The sequence below is a fragment of the Raphanus sativus genome, chromosome 2 (assembly GCF_000801105.2).
Source record: "Raphanus sativus cultivar WK10039 chromosome 2, ASM80110v3, whole genome shotgun sequence".
Lineage (NCBI taxonomy): Eukaryota > Viridiplantae > Streptophyta > Magnoliopsida > Brassicales > Brassicaceae > Raphanus > Raphanus sativus.
The window spans coordinates 13,125,828-13,145,196 of NC_079512.1; the positions used below are offsets into that span (position 1 = coordinate 13,125,828).

Below are 19,369 nucleotides of genomic sequence, written 5' to 3' on the forward strand. Positions count from 1 at the left end.
TTTGGAAACATGAATAGCAGTACAAAATAATACTTGCCTATTTTTAAGTGATTTTTTACAGATTTTAATTATATTTTTAACTAGTTATAACCAATTTATTTATTATATTCACTAAGTAAATTAACATCATTTGTTACAAAATTAAAAAACAAAACTTATTTGTTTTTCAATTTTTTATTTTATCTTTTACATTTATTTTTTTTTACTTTTTTACTATTTCATTAATTATATTTACTATGATATTTTGACAACATTTATTTTACATATTAACTATAATAATTTAACATATTTGAATGAAATTACTCTATTTGGGACAAGAATTCAAACTGGTTAACAAATGATTTTTTATTTGTTTACATAACCAGTTAGATATATATATATATATATTCGGGTATTTGTTCAGCTACAAGTTATTTATTTTCAGTATTTTTTTTTGAGTTTTGAAACAAAGCTTCATTCAGGTATTATAATTTCATGTGGGTTTCAAATCGGGTCTTTTCAATTCTAGATGAATTCAGTTTTGATATATAAAAATCTATAAATATCCAAAAATTAATCTATTCGGTTCAGATATTTGTATAAAAAATAACAATATTAACCAATTCAATTGATGTATTTTGAATTCAAATTAAACTAAACCTAAAAATAACCAAAAGTAACCATATTACCATATTTGATTATGGTTCGATTATGATGTATATGAATCTAAACATATTCAAATACTTACATAATTAATTATGTTATGAAAAATATAATTATATACTAATTATGAAAAAACAAAATATCAATTTATAAAAAGGTAAATATTAACACCCGCACAGGCGTGCATGTCAATCTTTAGTTAATTATTAAAGGGAATAGAATATACTAGGGTGGACCTTCGGGTACTCTCGGTTCAGATCTATTCGGATTTCCAGTTTTCAGGGTAAAAGATTTTAACCTCATTCGAGTATTTATAAATTTTGGTTTGGGCCAGTTCGGATCTTTGCGGGTTTGGTTCAGATTCATACAATCTATTAAAATAATTTTTAAATTTTTAAAATTTATATATACTTTAAATTTTTCAAAATCTAAGAATAAACATATAAATTTGAGTAATACATTCCAAAATATCAAAACCTAACATAAAAATTGTTTGGATTGAATATTTAGACAGAAAATCACTATATATTATTTAATTATTTTTGTATTTTGAGTATTGTTTAGTTCCTCTAGATATTGACTTTTTCTTGACTTTTGACTATTTCTATATGTTTTTCAAATATTTTGGACAACTTCAAAATATCCCATATATACATTTTGGATATTTTTGGACATTAAATATAAAAATAACTAATATATTCAAGTATATAAATCTGATTTAGATATATTCGGATAACCAAAATATTTCGATTCAGATTGGGTTCGATTTGGGTTCTCTAGATACCTAAATTTTGAATCTACTCAGATATTTAACAAGTTTTGGTTCTGATTTGATACTATTTTTTTGGATCGGATTCAGTTCTCTTTCGGATTCAGATTTTTTTCCAGTCCTAGAATATTCCATAAAAATATCCTAACTAAATTTCGTTAAGTTTTTTAATTCCAAATTTCCTTTGCTATCTATGTTTATACCAAAATTAATAATTTTTACTCATTTTAATATATTTATTTTAGAAAATGTGATCATTTATTCAAACTATGCTCATTTCTACAATAAGTTTCAAACAAAACTTTAAAATCTCTAAAATTGAAAAGAAAATCTTACAGATTTCATTTATTTAATTTTTAAAGAATGGAAGTAACTGAGTTTTGGATAATCTGAAATTATTTATAGTATTATATTTAGTCTAATTTATTTTCTGAAATATTAAAGTAATTAATTTTATTCATAATTAATTTTTTCTAAATTTTAAAATATCAAAATTTAGTTACTTTCTAAGTTTTAAAATATTAAAATTTTAGTTACTTTATTCTTAAAATGTAATATAAAATTTGAAATTTGAATTAAAGATTTATTTTTGAAATTTAGAAATTTTTTGAAAAAAATCATTTAAGACTTACTAATATTATTTTACTAAAACTAGAATAATTTGGATATTACAGGTGCAATCTCCCACTTTTGGTGGGGAGGAAGTGGTAATAAAAGAGGAATTCACAGATTTTCTTGGGATAAAGTGTGTAGACACAAGAATGATGGGGTTTGAGTTTTCGAGATATTCAAGACTTCAATACCGCACTACTGGCAAAACAACTATGGCGGCTAATAGACAATCCAGATTGTTTATTTTCAAAATAAAATAAAGGTCGTTATTTTTAGGAACACAGATCCTTTGGATCCACACAGATCTTATTCACCATCGTATGACTGGAGAAGCATCTGTTCAGCTAGATCTCTGGTTAAAAAATGGCTAATCAAAAGAGTAGGAAATGGACAATCTATCTCAGTGTGGACTAATCCATGGCTTCCTGCTCCTCGCCCGAGGTCAGCAACACCAAAAAACATATCTCTGGATTTATCTTTACCTTTTAATGTGGACTACTTTATTGATCGGGCCACTTTCTCTTGGAATGTGAATTTGCTTAATGCATACTTTGATCGTGACGATGTTACATTGATAAAAGGGTTGGCGATTAGTAGATTGGGTAGGGAAGATACTATTGGTTGGGCTTTTATCGATACGGATAAATATACGGTTAAATCAGGCTACAAGACAGAAACGCAATATCCATATAAAGTCACTCAGGAGATTCCGTTTGGACCAGATATTAATCCGTTATTAAGTTATACTTGGAAGTTGAGGTGTCCGCCGAAGTTACATCATTTTATTTGGCAAGTTATTAAGGGAACTATCCCGGTTGCGAAGAATCTGAGGGCTAGAGGAATTAGTTGTGACACACGGTGTAGTTTGTGTGGAGCCGAAGAAGAATCCATTAATCATGTATTTTTTGAATGTCCACTGGCAGTGCAAATATGTGCATTGTCAAAAATACCTTCAGCCCCGGGTATCTTCCCTGATTTATCGATTTTTTCTAATATGGATTATCTTTTTTGGAGACTACCAAAGTATTATGACTTTGGACTCTTTCCGTGGATTTTGTAGTATATATGGAAGAATCGAAATAACAAAATTTATACAAATAAATTAGGTGATCCACAGGAAATCCTTCGAATAGCAGAAGTGGAAGCAGTGGTCTGGGCAGATGCTCAACAAATGGCTCCGACTAGAAACCAGGCAACTCACGTGGCTTCTGATGCTATATCATTAGAGGAGTCCATAGTCTGTTTTGTTGATGGAGCATGGAGGGCGCAAGACAAATTCTCAGGATAAGGGTGGTTATGTAGAATGAATGGTTCAAATGAGAAGATGATGGGTGCAATGAATCTCCGAAGAAGCTTATCTGCTTTGCATGCTGAATGCGAAGCTTTGATATGGGATATGGAGTGTACGAAGACTCTCAATTTTTCAGAAGTAATTTTTGCAACAGACTGTTCTCAACTAGTGAAGATGGTGTCCTAACCTGAAGAATGACCAGCTTTTGCTACACACTTGGAGAAGTTCGAGCACAGTAAGACTTTCTTCCCTATCTTCAAGATTCGACATATTTCAAGAGCACATAATCTAGTGGCGGACAAGCTCGCACGAGGTGCTAGGAGTTCCCTTTCAGTTATGCTTTATGTCGACTCTATACCTCCGGTCTGGTTCTCTAGACAAGAAGAACATAGATAATAGTTTAGTTTCATTGTTGTCAAAAAAAAAATTGGATATTAAAATGAGCACAATTTTAAAAACTTGGTATGTGCTCCCTCCTGTTGTCCGCAAGGTCGAGGGTTCGAGGCTACCTCTTGCAGATTTGTGGTGATTATCTTGAGGGACCTTTGGGCCCAATACGGAGAAGCCCAGATCTGCTGCGCGTGGCCACTGGTGGCTTAACATGGGGTGATCACCAGCCCTCCTGGATGCCTTCGGCGGGTTCTCTGACGGGCAATGCCCAGATTTCCGAGACGGTCATTAGGCGCTAGTCGGATTCCTCTCGAGGCATTTGGATACCAGGATCATCAAAAAAAAAAAGAAATAATTAGTTTTTGTATCAAACCGAATAGGAAAAACATTCGGGTACTAAAACACTCACGAAATTTAGTCGGAGTATTTTTATAGAATTTTCCTGTTCCTCAAGTATATTAATGTGTAAACAATCAATTTATTCTGTCACGAATTTCTTCTAAGACAACAAGTTTTCCATGTGAAGTATAAACCAACAAGAAAACTATTTATTAGAATAAGCCACAATTTCGTCATTTTCACAAGCTGTGACTTTGATCATCATAGTTCCCGTCTTCGTCGTTGGCAATAATCGACAACAATCTCTCCTTGGTGCCTATAAACATTTATCAATCAAAAAAAGAAATTACTACCTAGTAAAGGAACAAATGTAAAATATTTACTACAAACCTTATTCCACCTATTTGGGTTAGACTTTTTGTAGACAAAGATCCGATTGATATCAGAAGGATCTGGTATCCCCCACTCACATTTAGGATTATCTTCCTTGTGCCTAAGATACTCGGTAATTGTTGTGCCTGAAGAAGAATCACCAAGAGCGCGAGACATGTAAAACACTCGTGGACGCTGGCAACCAGTGTAGGTTATGGGGCGTGTGTTGAAAGCAACATTGGTAAAATCACGACGTTTGTGCCACTCAATGAAAGTGCGAGTGGGCACTTCCATCATCCTTGCTGGCATATATGTCCGTATGATCTGGACAGTGTATCCCCACGAGATAGACACTGTCCACTTATGAGTTGTGTCGTAGCATATGGATTGTTGTACGAGGCTAGCTGAGTCGAGCTTCGCTGAGATCATGAGTCTCTTTACGGCCTTCACTCGGTCCATTCTTGGAAATATAGGCTTGACTACATCTAAGTGATGGATAGAGACTATCGGTGCTTGTGGATGGACCGATAAAAGACCCAAGAGGCTCCCATATACATCAAACTGTTTAAAATTATAATAACAATGAATCAAAATATGATTTGGTAGAAACATCAAAAATAATTCTATAACATGGATCACACACAAGTCTTAGGTAGACAAAGAAAATATCAAATCAATGATTTTAAGTTTATACTTTTTCAAATTCTGTTATATTATTAACTGAACTAAAATCCCAAACTGTAAAAAAAAAAAGGTAAAAAACGAACCTGATGAAACCCAACTTCTCTGGTGAGAGGAACACCGAGCTCAGCCATACAAGCATGAATCCGGTCATCAGATCCGTACAGACCACTGTACCTCTCGATACACCGATCTTGCATCTTCTCCAAAGCCTTGGCCAAGGGATAACTTATCGCAAAACCACCTCCTCCATATGCCATGCCGTACGAAAACTGATTCAAATTCTGCAAATGGCTCTCGGAAGGAGCTCCGATGTAATAGAACTGCTTGTGATCGTACTTTCTCAAAACCCTAACAAGATTCTCCGTGAAAAACACAGTGTCGTCGTCACCCATCACAATCCACCTCACGTTTCTCTCGGATTCAGTTCCGTTTAACATCCTCACCGTTTCCGACACGATTCTGGTGATCCTGATCGCTGATCGGTGTCCTCTACGGTAACGGTACTTGAATCTCGACGTGTCTGACGAGATTCTGATCTCAGGCAAGGTGGAAGAAACGGTGTCGTTTACTGTAGTTTTTTCGAGCCAGACAGCACCCTTCATCCCACCGTCTGGTTTCCACCATGTTTTCACGTATTCTCTCCGATGCTTCCACAGTTTGGAGGACGCGGCGATTCCGAAAACTACATGCTTAAGCTCTGTTTTCTCCTCTGGGGTATTACCTGATCCGACTTGCACCACAGGTACAAGGAGAGAGTTGGAGATTTTAGAAGGAGACTGTATAAAGGGGATGAAACTGAAGGAGTATAAGAAATGTGAGAGGAAGATCAAGAATATCACGATCGCAATAAACGAGCATCGTGAAGAAGAAGAAATGTATTTGTCAAAAGAAACTGGCTTTTGATCTTTTTGAATGCTTTCTGCCATTGTTGTTTACTTGTTTGATTCACTGATTCAATCAAGTCACTCTAAAAACATGAGCAACGAAACAAGTTTGTAATTTCTTCTTTTAAATAATTTTTATTGGCCATTGTCTTGTTTTAAGAAAAATCTAACAGCTGAATTGAATTGAACTAAAGACTATATTGCAATGGTAAAATGTTTGGATGGATCACAGCGTAATAATTGCACAAAGACATTGGTCAACATACCATGCACAGAAATAAAATTCAGAGTGAATAATAGCATTGTTGTAAACAAAATATTATAATACTATAAGAATCAAATTTACTGTGATTACATACCAAATTATGTCAGCTATGAGAGAGAGAGAGAGAGAGAGAGAGAGAGAGAGAGAGAGAGAGAGAGAGAGAGAGAATTTTGGATTTATCATCCACATATTTGTAAAATATTTTTGATCTAAAGATGTACTTTTTAAGCTTGTCGGATCTTTACCTTTGGTGATTTTTTATGTGTTTTCAATGGAAACCTGAGCAAACTCTGTATATTTTTTTGTATTCTCTGATTTTAGGTTGAAATTAATAAGGTTTTTGATTATAAATTGGATATTTCAGTGTAGCTTTCTACGATTTCGAATATATTCCAACTGATTTCTCTATAGTCCGATTCATATATCTTTGATTTGATAATATCATGCTTGTTTGAATCTGTAATTCTTAGTAGGTAAGAATATCTTTGGTTTGAGTTATACCAGAGATGTGGTGCACTCTTTTCAGATATTTTTTTTTGTTAAAGGCACTCTTTTCAGATATTAGAAAAAGTTTCGAGGTGAAGGAGGAAGGTGGACAAGATAAGCTACTTGAATTGGCATTGGATTAGGGATGTTTTAGACCGATATTGCTACAACAGTGAAAAATGAGTTGCAGAGGTGATTTTGGAGAAAAAATACGGCAGCAAAGCTGCACGGCGGCCGAGATTTTCTTTTTTCTTTTAAGTTTTAAAGAAAAACACGCGTCTCGTGAAGATCATTGGTTTGATGCATGGATGACAAAACAAAATTAAATCGCTTTGTGGAAACTATTTTAATCTTAAATAATTTAAAGTTTTATTGGGATTTAATTTGAACCCACTAAACTAATTTAGGCGACAAAGAAAAAGAAGAAAGGAAGGTGAGGAATGCATATTTTATTTTTCAACTATTTGCAATCAGCACATACATGTAATATGTAAACTATTTTGACCCGCACAAACTTACCAATAACTTTTCATTTTTATAACTTTTGAACTTAAGAAATTATGTGATTATTTGATTTTTTTTACTAAACTAATGCATTATTTTATATAAAAAGCTGAAAATTTTGCTGAGATTATTTATAACTTTTTAATATATTTTGTCATATTTTATGGTAGATACAAATGGCACTTCTCTTTTAATAGAGAAGATATTACTAATTAGGAAATTATTTAATATATTAATTTTAAAATGTGTAAAATTTTTGGTAAGATTTTCTTATATTTTTTTCAACATATTTGTAATTTAATATCTTTATAATTATTATTATTTTTAGAAATCTTAGATATTCAATAGATTAATATGTAAATAATCAATATATATATATATATATATATATATATATATATATATATATATATATATATAATTAAGAAAATGGATCTATTGTGATTTTTTATAGTAGATAAAAATGGTATTCTCTTTTAATAGAAAAGAAATTAGGGGGTTATTGGAATAAGGTTACAAATTTTAAAAATTGACTGATTTTTAGAATTCTTATCATTTATTCTGTACTAGTATTATCACCCCGTGCTAAGCACGGGTTAATTTTTGCTTGCATTTAAAATATCATACTTGTTATGAACCGACTGGTTCAGGTGGATGTTTATCCAAAAGATACTAGTAGGCTTTGGCCCATTAGTGGCCTATCTTGTAGTCCCTATATAAGGAGTTCATATTCGACATTAATAAGACACACATTCACAACACGTTATCAGCACGAGCTAAGCTCAAAACCCTAGCAAAATTCGTAGGTCATCCAAACCTTAAAAACTAGCCGCATCTTAAAACAGTCATATCTCTCTAACCGTAACGACCTAGACGGCGAGCCAGCGCCGCTAACCTCGCGAGGATCCGATCTCAGACGCGCTGGCACGCTCTGTTTTAGTACGCACCGTCAATTGCTCAAGAACCCTAATTTTGACGCAACTTCAAATCGATCGTTCTCTCAAACCATAACGATCCAAACTACGTGCGACATACCAACTAGAAGATCTTGAAGAGAAGAATCCATAGCCGGAAACCTCGCGTCGATCAGATCTCAGACGCCCCGCCAAGCTCTGTTTTAGTGCGCGCCGTCAATTGCACAAGAACCCTAATTTTGACTTAACTTCAAATCGATCGTTCTCCCAAACCGTAACGATCCAGAAAACGTGCGACCTATCAATTTGAAGCTATTTGAAGAGGAGAATCCAACGCCGCAGACCTCACCTCAATCCGTGATCAGACGCGTTCTCTACGACAGCTACAAGCCGCACCGTCAAAATCAGAAACTAAACCTAAGGCTGCAAACTTTTCTTTCTAGTTTGTTTATAGCTGATTGTTTATCATATTACTAACTTCTCTTTGATCAATTTGTTTAAGGAAAACAAAGTCAGACCCATTGAGGTTAAAGAGAAGCCAAGGAGCAAAATCGATCGAGTTTAAGGTAAGTTAACAAAATCCAAACTTCTTTTGATTACTTGATAGAACTTGGTTAATATTTTGAAAACTTGAAACCGATTTTATAAAATGAAATTTGAGGTTTGCGATTTGAACTAAGTTGAACTATTGTTCTTGCTTGATTTAAATCAAATCGTTAGGTTGCTAGATTTTATAAAATGAACCGATTAATATTCAAACCATAAAACTTATGAAATTAAAATTTTGTATAAAACCCTACCAAATCGGATTATGAAACCCTTTAAACCATATTTGATTATTAAACTTTAATCTAAACCGGTTTATGAAACTTATAAAAACCAAATCTGAATTGTGAAAACATTAAACCAAATCAGTTTATAAATCCCTAAACCAATCGATATTATAAACCCTATTTTGGTAGATAGAAAGTTTCCATTTCTAGAAAGTTTCTATTTTTAGAAAAGTTTCCATTTATAGAAAGTTTCCATTTTTAGAAAGTTTCCATTTTTAGAATGTTTCCTTTTATAGAATTTTCTGGAAAACTTCTCTAAAATTAGATTTTAAAATCAGTTCCTCGAAACATATTAGTAAGGTCTAAGTTATGAAACACTAAATATTTCAGATGTCGAATTCCTCCATCATAATCTCAGGAGAAAACTACTTGCAATATGTGCAATGGGCACAAGATATTAAAACCACACTTGAGTCTAATAAACTCAGTGAATGCATCACAGATGATAGCATCGCAAGAGAACTCCTGAACACTCGCCATCATATTTGTGAAAAAAACTCAAAAGTCTATATCTGACCGATGATCCCTCAAAGCTTTGGACAGATCTAGAGAATAGAAATTGTATCCAAGAGGTTATGCATACCAAAGCTTTACGAGAATAGATCAACCTCAAATTCCAAGACTATAAGTCTGGGAGAATATAACTTTGCACTACTCAAAATAGTTTTCGAAATGAAACTATGTGGTGAGGTAGTGACTGATGAAGATATGTTGGAAAAGACATTCTCCACCTTTCACCCTACCAACTTTTTGTTAGTACAACAATATAGAGAAATGGGCTTCAAACCTATACATCTCTAATAGCAAGATTGTTGCAAGCTGAGCAAAATCATGAATTGCTAATGAACAATAGTGAAAGAGAGTTTACGAGGCCAACTCCATTACCACCAGCTAATGCACTACCAGCCGAAAGGGCTGATCTAGAAACCAACCGTGTCAAGAGAGGATATGGACATGGGGGATGGTCTAAGTTGTGCAATAATTGTGGAATGGACAACCATTTGGCTAAGAGATGCAGAACTCCTAAGTATCTAGCTACTCTTTATCAGCAAAGCTTTAAAAGAAAAGCTAAGATGGTTCGGAAAGATGAAGAAAAATTGTCAAAGATGTTCTCATGGATCATGACAAGTGTGATCGTATGGATCACAAGAAAGGATGATCCAACAAAGCATAAGAGAATAGATCACCATATGGAGTAAGACATGTTGACTCGACATCAAGCCCTTAGTGTTCTTACTTAGTTATTTCACACCTTATTATTTTCCTTTTAAACATTATTCACTTCCTTTGGTTGCTATCTTTGAAAGAATCAATAAATAAAAGCTTTTATATCATAAACAAAACGTCCATTCATGTGAATACCCTTATGATGTATAGTGGATCAAACCACATACATCTTAAGACACAAAATCCACGATCAAATATCCTATTGCCTCAAAGGTACACAAAGAGAGGAGCGTACAATATAGAGGTCGTGTGCATTGTATTCACATTTGAGGCTATGTACACAAAGAAAGGACGTGTAAAATAATCATTCTTATAAGTGAAAGACTTAAGAATTGATGAATGGATAGTTTCATAATGAATCCATGGGCAAAAGAAACAAAGTTTTTCCTTAAAGAGAAACCGCCCAAAAGAAGATTGTATGATGGCAAAGACTACAAGTCTTGGTAAAAGCTAAGTGAACTCACATCTAAAAGTATCCAAATATGATGTGTCCATAGGGGTAAGTGTTAATCACTCCATGTAACATGGACATACACAATATTGAAACATCAAAGAGTTCACAAGAACAAAGATAGTCTTATCCCATTCGGACTAAACTAAGGATAAAGGAAAACATGTTAGTTCAAAACGTCCAAGTGAATATAGATTAAAGTGATCACGTCCCAAAAGGGTTTGATAAACATTATATGATCATAGAGAATGTAGAAAATATCTCATGACTCAATGTGGACATGAATATTCATAATGAAAGGACAAGAACATAAAGAAAAATCGCCTAAAAGGCTACATATCTTTACATGATTCACATTCTAAAAGTATTTTAAGAATGTATGATATGTCCATGGGGGAAGGATAAGAATAAAAACCCACCTTTTATTCTACATGGACAAACACGCACAGAAGTGAACATTGATACCCATCCCATTGACTAAACCGGGTCAAAGGCCAGACACATCTCATCTTAGCACATAAAGAAGTGCCATTTATAAATTCTATCGCTCCACCACAGAAATATAAGATGAGAGGATGGGAATAGATGTTGGATATATTTTATATAAGTCCCCACGTTTCTAAATACCTTGAGCTATCCACGGACAAGTTGATTAAAGCCTAGGTACACGGATAGTCACCTTAGTGAATCTGAACATCCAACATTAAGGGAAAGCTGGATAATAGAAAATTATACGGAATCAAAACATCCTTATATTGGCAAGATCCTCAGACTCTAGAATGAGTTCTAGAAGTCCATAAAGTTTATACAAAAGCTAGCTTAATACAATTGCCAGATTCCTGACCCGAATAGAATGACTAAGTCATTTTTACCAGCTATGAATGCACCAAATAAGATTTGATGTTCAATAGAACACAATCAAGTTGCTACTGAATCTAAACAAGTTAGATCAATAAGTTCTAAAGATAAGATCCCTCGGATAAATATAGAAAGGTGCAAATGAAACCGTGGATGAGGGACTCCTAGACATAGTCGATCCAAAGATGGACAAACCTAAAAGCCGTGGCCACGGATGAGGAAACCATAAGATATGGTTGTATCTAAGGTACCTAATGATGCTTGGGACGCCAAGCTTCAGGGTATTAAAGGTCATAATAAAACCTCAATAAAGTTATGTCATGTCTAGGACACAAAAGGAACAAACGAGTACTCGAAGTTAACAATATACAATGCGCAATGTAGCACTTAAAGATCATGAGATCAATGAGGATCATGAGACCCACGTCCATAGATGAATGCATTCAACATGAGATTAAGATCAAATGGATAAGAAGACTTGGAGTTAAGAAAGAGAGGTTTTGATCCTATAGTTCGGACACCTCTAGACAGAAAACCAGTTGGACAATGATTCTTTGTGAGTAAAAGAAATCAAACATGGTGAGATAGCCAAGTATAAGGCACGACCATATGCACAAGGATCTCACAAAGACCAGGAATCAATTATAAGGAGATAAGTTCCTTATGGTGGATGCAACAAACATTGAGATTCCTAGATAAGTCTGGCACATAAGAAAGAAAAACTTATACTTGCGGTTCAAGGATGTAAACCGCCTAATTATATAAGTCCACTGGATAATATATATATATATATATATATATATATATGTATAAGTCTCAGAGGATATAGAGTTGTCTAAAGCAACAAAGTTCTCGAGAACTAGAGTATACAAGAATATTTTGATCTAAAGAAAATATCCTAGGAACCTCTGGAGACACTTCCCAAAAGACTATCTAAAGAAAGCATTGAAATGAATGTTTTGGGAAAGATTAAGTTTTGGGACAAACAAAGATTGTTTGGGATTACAAAGTAAGTATCTTAAATATACTTAGAGATGAAATCCTTGTGCAGCAATAAGGCATATATAAAAGATGACAAAACATTAGGCATGAACCATTGTGTGAAGTCTATAAGGTTCATTGAATCTAAATGTTTACTATATAAATATGGCTAGCCCCATTGTATGGTAACATAGTCCCATAGTCCCTAGATCCGGACATAGACTCATTAGGTCATAAGAAGGACAAAGAAGTTGTACCTTAGTCTGGATACAAGCCAATGTAAGACCCATGGTCGAATGGTTTTCACTTGGTCCAAGTACTGACGCACTTTGTTCTAAGAAGGAACATGGTCACGAGACCACCTAAGATAGGTCACGGATCCTTTGATCCTAGATTGGACAGAGACATATTTCCTTGGTCTAGAAAAGGCTCAAGGCACATCCGGATGTAAATATTCACAAGTGAAACTATTGTTAAGTTTAAACTTAGTACTATACTTCTAAATAATTTCAAAGTGCAGTATGATCATATATGTTGTTAAATGATCAAACCATGAGGCATTGGAAATAAAACCATACATGTCCCTTGCCAAAGGTGCCATTTGCGCCTTGCCTTGATGTGTTTGTTATACACATACGAACATGAGCTTTGAACTAAGCTTAAGCTATGTCCAAATATAAAGGCAATGGGACATGATTGAAATATCCTTTTATTATGTTTGAGATTATTTTATACTAACCAAACCCAAAGATGTGTTTGCTTGGTTTTGTTTTTGATTATGATACAGGTTATAACATTGGATCCATACATGGATAGTTCTCAAACAAGTAGTATGCACACATTGGAAAACAAATATGAAGAAGTACGAGTCCAACCAAAGACATGTCAACCGGCTTCTTTACCATGTCTACAACAGCACCACGTCCATGAGACCTTATCAGTCCAGGACGTGCACAATAGAAGACCAGCTCAGAGACTTGGCGCCCATGAAGTTACCACCAGTCTACTCATGCGCCAACCTCAAGAGCATATACGGAGGTACAAATCAGGGGAAGTGATACATGTTGTACTCTTTTTCCTTCACCATGGTTTTGTCCCACTGGGTTTTCCTGGTAAGGTTTTAATGAGGCAACACCAAGTAATTGGTAAAGTGTATCACGAGCCCAAAAAGGATTTGGTATCTGGCGAACTCAAGATGGATTCAACATCCAGGGGAAGTGTTATGACCCGACTGGTTCAGATGGATGTTTATCCAAAAGATACTAGTAGGCTTTGGCTCATTAGTGGCCCATCTTGTAGTCCCTATATAAAGAGTTCATATTCGACATTAATAAGACAAACACATTCACAACAATACTTAATTTATTTAGCTTTATTTCTATCTGTTTTTAAGACTTCTGAATTCTGAAATATAAATTTCTATAAGATTAATATAATAAAAACTATTATTTAATATGTAAAATACACAATTTTATGTAAAAAAAGTCTTAAAATTACTCCTTCTGTTTTGATTTAGTTGTCTTGTAAAGCAAACTTTTTGTTTCAAAATAAGTGTTGTTTTATAATTTTAATACAAAATTGATTGACTTTATATTTCAATCTATTTTCCTATTGGATAAAATGTAATGTATATTGCTAATGATATTTTCATATAGTAAAAATATAAAATTAAATATTTTTAATATGTGTCTTATTCTAAAACAATAATTAAAATGAAACAGATGGAGTAACAAACAGATTTGTGAAATTGTCATACCATAACAAACAAATTTCTAAATACTCAATGTGCATTATCATAGTTGTTCATACCTTTTTCCTTTGGTAGACTGTTTAGATATTTGTTGTTGTTTTCCACATCTTTAAATTTGAAAACCCCCTCACATCATTGTTTATTAGCCACTGGGTAAAACTTCTTTGAGGCTACAGAAACAAAATATATATATTTTTCAAAGAGTAAGAGATAATTATTCAGAATAGAAATAAAGAAACACTTGTTTTCAGAAAAGGCTCCTTGATTTTGTTTTGTCTGTAATTTGTATTTATCTTTCGCTTGATCATATATTTGCCTGACAATACTACGTTCTTGTTAAAACCTATTTTTTTTTCTTTTGTTTTCTTCTCTGTATATGTTTTTGTTGGATGCAAGCAAGGAAAGTAATTTCCTAAAATATGCCATAAAACGAACAGAGTACTAATACCAATTTTATAAATAATAGAGTTGGAGATACTAACTGTTACTTTGGTTGTTGACGACGATTCAAAACATTAGTAGACTCAACACTCACGTGCTATCTTCAACCTGAAATAAATAATAAAATATATTATTTGTATGGATTTTTTTTTGCATCAGATGAAGATTTGAAAAAGAGAAAGACTAAAAATACAAAGCAATGCAGAAGAAAGAAAGATGGAGAAGGTATAAAGACAGTTTTAAATAGTGATCATGGTTTTGAACGTGGTTGGTGAAAATTCAGGAATATAGGTATTTGGAATTATTTAAAGCTCGTGATTTTAATTGAGATTTTTTAGGAAGATAATTTTGTATTAATATATCTTTTTTTTTAAATTCCACATGTCAAATTTTGATTGCACAAGTGACTTGTGCTTTAGTATATAGGGATTAATTTCTATAGATTTTTATTGATTATTATGGATATGCACAATATATATTATTTTTTTTCAAAAAATGTTTGTCTTTATAAGATAATATATACTAACCTTTCTTTAAAATTTCTAGAAAAAATCTCGACGTACACCCATATATAAACATCGGAAATTGCAGGCCATGACAATAGCCATAAGAATTTCTTGGCTATGATATTTCAACAATATTTCATATATTGTCCTTTCTCACTTTCCCATCTCTTTTTAACTAATTTTATCAGTTCAAAAATAACTTATTCAATTTTTTTACATATCTATAAAAAATATAGATTTTTTCTGTATATGACATGTTTTGAATTTTGTAAAACTAACATATATTTATAAAATTGAATATATACAGTTATAATGTAATTATATGCTATTCTACTTATAAAATATATAATAGAATTATAAATTATATAATCTTTCTTTTATCTTTCATGTTTTCTCTCACATATCCTCCTCTTTCTTTCTCTCTTTCTATCTCTTTCTCATCTCACCTTTTTCTATTCCTTCTTGTGTTATATTTCTTTCTTTCCTTACCATATAATGTTCAAATAATATATTTTGTATTCCATTCTATTTACGGAATATAAAATAGAATTGTTGTTATGTTCTATCTATTTGTCATCCTCTCTCTCCTTCTCTTCCATCCATCTTTCTCTCTCTTTTTCCATCGTGTAAACTATTCTAATTTTCTTCATAATCCATATCCCTATATCATGCGTCATATGGTTTATACTATTTTAAATTACAGTATAATATGATACATTTATTTTTCTCTTCTTTTGCAATTTGTATCTCCTTCTCTGCCTCCTGATTCTTCTTACTCACTACTTGATCGGTTACACTATTTTGTTCTCCAACACCGTCGCCACTCATCATCTCTCTCTCTAAGGAAATTTTAGAGAATTTCATATATACAAAGTTTATGGGTGCGTCGAGTATTCCATACCAAAATATGTATAGCATAGTCACGTAATGGATAAGGGTTTAGGTTTAGGGTTTAGGATTAGGGTTTGGGTTTAGGGTATATGGTTTGAGTTTAGGATATATGGTTCGGGTTTAGGGTATATGGTTCAGGTTTAGGGTTTAGAGTTTGGGTTTAGGGTATATGGTTCGGGTTTAAGGTTCAGACTTTTGGTTTAGGATTTATGGTTTATGGTTTGGGTTTAGGGCATATGGTTTGGGTTTAGGGTTTATGATTTGGGTTTAGGGTATATGGTTTGGGTTTAGGGTATATAGTTTGGTAGGGTTCAGAGTTTGGGTTTAGGTTATATGATTCGGGTTTAGGGTTCAGAGTTTGAGTTTATGGTTTATGGTTTGGGTTTAGAGTATATGGTTTGGGTGTAGGGTTTGGTTCTAGGGTTTAAAGTTTAGAATTTTGGTTTAAGATATATGGATTTGTGTTTGTTTGTTTATCTTTGCCTATACTATATGATTTCTGTTTAGGGTTTGGGTTTCTCTCTCTCTCTCTCTCTCTCTCTCTCTCTCTCTCTCTCTCTCTCTCTCTCTCTCTCTCTCTCTCTCTCTCTCTCTCTCTCTCTCTCTCTTTCTCTCCCCCTCTCTCCCTCTCCCTCCCCCTCTCTCCCTCTCTCTCTCCCTCTCTCTCTCTCTCTTTCTCTCTCTCTCTCTCTCTCTCTCTCTCTCTCTCTCTCTCTCTCTCTCTCTCTCTCTCTCTCTCTCTCTCTCTCTCTCTCTCATACACTTCCACATACTATACTATATGGCCATCACATATAGAATACCAAATTGTTTTAATTTGTAGTATATGAATGAAATATGTTTTATCATATGTTGTATCATACTAAACCATCTATACTATGAATAAATATGCTCTTTTATATTAGATATTGTTTTTATTTTATTAAGCACTACAAATAAATAATATTAAGCAAATTAAATTATTTCTATTGTTTCATTTCTGTTTGAGATATCTATTCTATATAGATAATATCAATAGAATAGTATATGATGCAGCATGTGACACACAAACGTTCACGCGCTACGGAGGACTTCAGCGTCTATTTATGGAGTAAAAAGACACAATTCCCAAGCCATGGCTATATTTTTAATTGATTAGTCTCCTATGAATATACAGCAAAATTCCCCTATAAACATCGCTTCATTGACACAATGACAAATATTCTTCTGTTCAGCTTATTAGAGGTAATCTACTTATTCACCCTTATTTTTGCACCCTTATTTTATAGCTTTTTGTATATTATGTGAAACTAGGTTTTTGGCCTGCATATGCGGGCACAAACATTTTATAATTACTTATTAATATATGATAAATTATTATCTATTTTATGTATTATAATTTTTTTGTATATACTATATTCATTATTAATAAATAAATCTTATAAATCAGTGAATAATATCTTTTACATTATGTAAAGTTAATGATTGTACTTTATTAATATTTAGTTATGTGTTTTCTATTTTTCAATTTTCAAAGTTTTATTAAAAATATTTTTTGGATAACAACACAATATATATATAATAATTTTCTTTTTATTTAAAATATAAAGATAATTATTATTAATTTTAATCACTTATCTAATCAAAATAATTTATTTTTTTGACTAAATTATATATTTTATTCATTAAGAGCATAAACAATATTAAAATTTTAAACATATATTTTTGGATAACAGCACAATATATATAATAATTATCTTTTTATTTTTAAATATTTTTTCATATTTTGGATAACTCTTATAATTATTAATTTTAATCACTTATCTAATCCAAAAAAAATTAAATTGGTTTTTGTTTTTTCCTAATTTATATATTTTATCATTAAGGGTATAAACGATATTAACCACTCTAACTTTTAACGTGAGATCTTGGTTACAAAAAATCACTTTGCAAACAGTAGAATAGAAGATATATAAATCAGTTATTAATATATTTTCAATTATATAAAATTAATGATTGTACTTTATTACTATTTAGTTATGTGTTTTATATTTTTTCAATTTTCAAAAATTTAAAATATTTTTTTGGATAACAACACAATATATATAAGAATTATATTTTTATTTTAAATGTATTTTTTTATTTTGGATAACTAATTATTTTTAATTTTAATAACTTATTTAATCAAAATATCTTTTTACTTTTGACTAATTTATATATTTTATTTATTATGAGCATAAACGATATTATTTTTTTTAAATATATTTTTGGATAACAACACAATATATATAATAAGTATCTTTTTATATTAAAATATATTTTAAATGTTTCGGATAACTCTTGTTGTTATTAATATTAATCACTTATCTAATCAAAATAATTTAAATTTATTTTTGTTTTTGCCTAATTTATATATTCTATTCATTAAAGATATAAATAATATTAACTATTCTAACTTTTAATGTTAGAGCTCGGTTACGAAAAATCACTTCAAAAATAATAGTATAGATATGATTGTTTTCCAGCCACCATTGTTGACCATATTCGATAGATTTGTGTATTATATTCTATGTATTGTTTCCTGCTTGACTTTCTGTATAACTCTGGTCACTTACTTTGCTAGCTTATGTTTAGTTTTCAGTTTGACTGTTTCCTTTTTATATGATTGTTCATTATTTATACTATGGGTGGACACTGATCACTTTTTTCTTTTTTTTGACAGCAAACACAGACTCATGTAGACTCTGTAGACACTGATCACTTAGTACCATATTTTCCAGTATTCGTAATTTGTTCGGTAATTCACGGATATATGATTTTCTGATTTGATTTGCTTAGCAAAAATACGGATATCTGATTTTCCGGATATCCGGATTCTTTTTAGATATTTGCGAATATTCATGGATATTTACAGATATTTTATCCACTTTGTACTTATAAGTAAAAATCTATAAAACATTATAAAAAATTATGTTTCTTAAAATAAACTTTACATAATATAAAAGATAAACTGAAAATTAATGAAATTATGTGTTTTATGAATTTTTAAATTAATATTTTTTCTTATAAAATAAATACTTTTTAAAAAATTTTGTTTTCATTAAAGATTTTATTATATTTTTCTTAATTTTATATTATATAAGTAATTTTATAAATAAAATTAATAAAATTAGATGTTAAATAATAATTGTATAAGGTTATTCATTTAAAACTCTATATTTAGTCATTAAATATACATCTATCTGTATATAAACTCTCATGAACGCTGCTTCGATAGCTCCAATGTCAGATTTTGAAATA

General features: G+C 31.8%; 1 protein-coding gene across 1 annotated transcript; it reads right to left on the reverse strand.

Moving 5' to 3' along the window:
- Positions 1-4,199: 4,199 nt before the first annotated feature.
- Positions 4,200-6,025, reverse strand: LOC108834744 (uncharacterized). The gene is made up of 3 exons (XM_057004112.1): positions 5,183-6,025; positions 4,434-4,976; positions 4,200-4,359 (listed from the first exon to the last, which is right to left on the reverse strand). Exons 1-3 carry the CDS (start codon positions 6,023-6,025, stop codon positions 4,249-4,251), a joined length of 1,497 nt encoding a protein of 498 aa, XP_056860092.1. The 3' UTR covers positions 4,200-4,248.
- Between the last annotated feature and the right edge of the window lie 13,344 nt (positions 6,026-19,369).

Coding starts and splice junctions, on each gene's coding strand:
- LOC108834744 (XM_057004112.1), bottom strand. CDS start 6,025: ATGGCAGAAAGCATTCAAAAAGATCAAAAGCCAGTTTCTTTTGACAAA. Junction 4,977..5,182: donor GAGAAGTTGGGTTTCATCAG/GTTCGTTTTTTA, acceptor AATTTTAAACAG/TTTGATGTATATGGGAGCCT. Junction 4,360..4,433: donor ACCCAAATAGGTGGAATAAG/GTTTGTAGTAAA, acceptor AAATGTTTATAG/GCACCAAGGAGAGATTGTTG.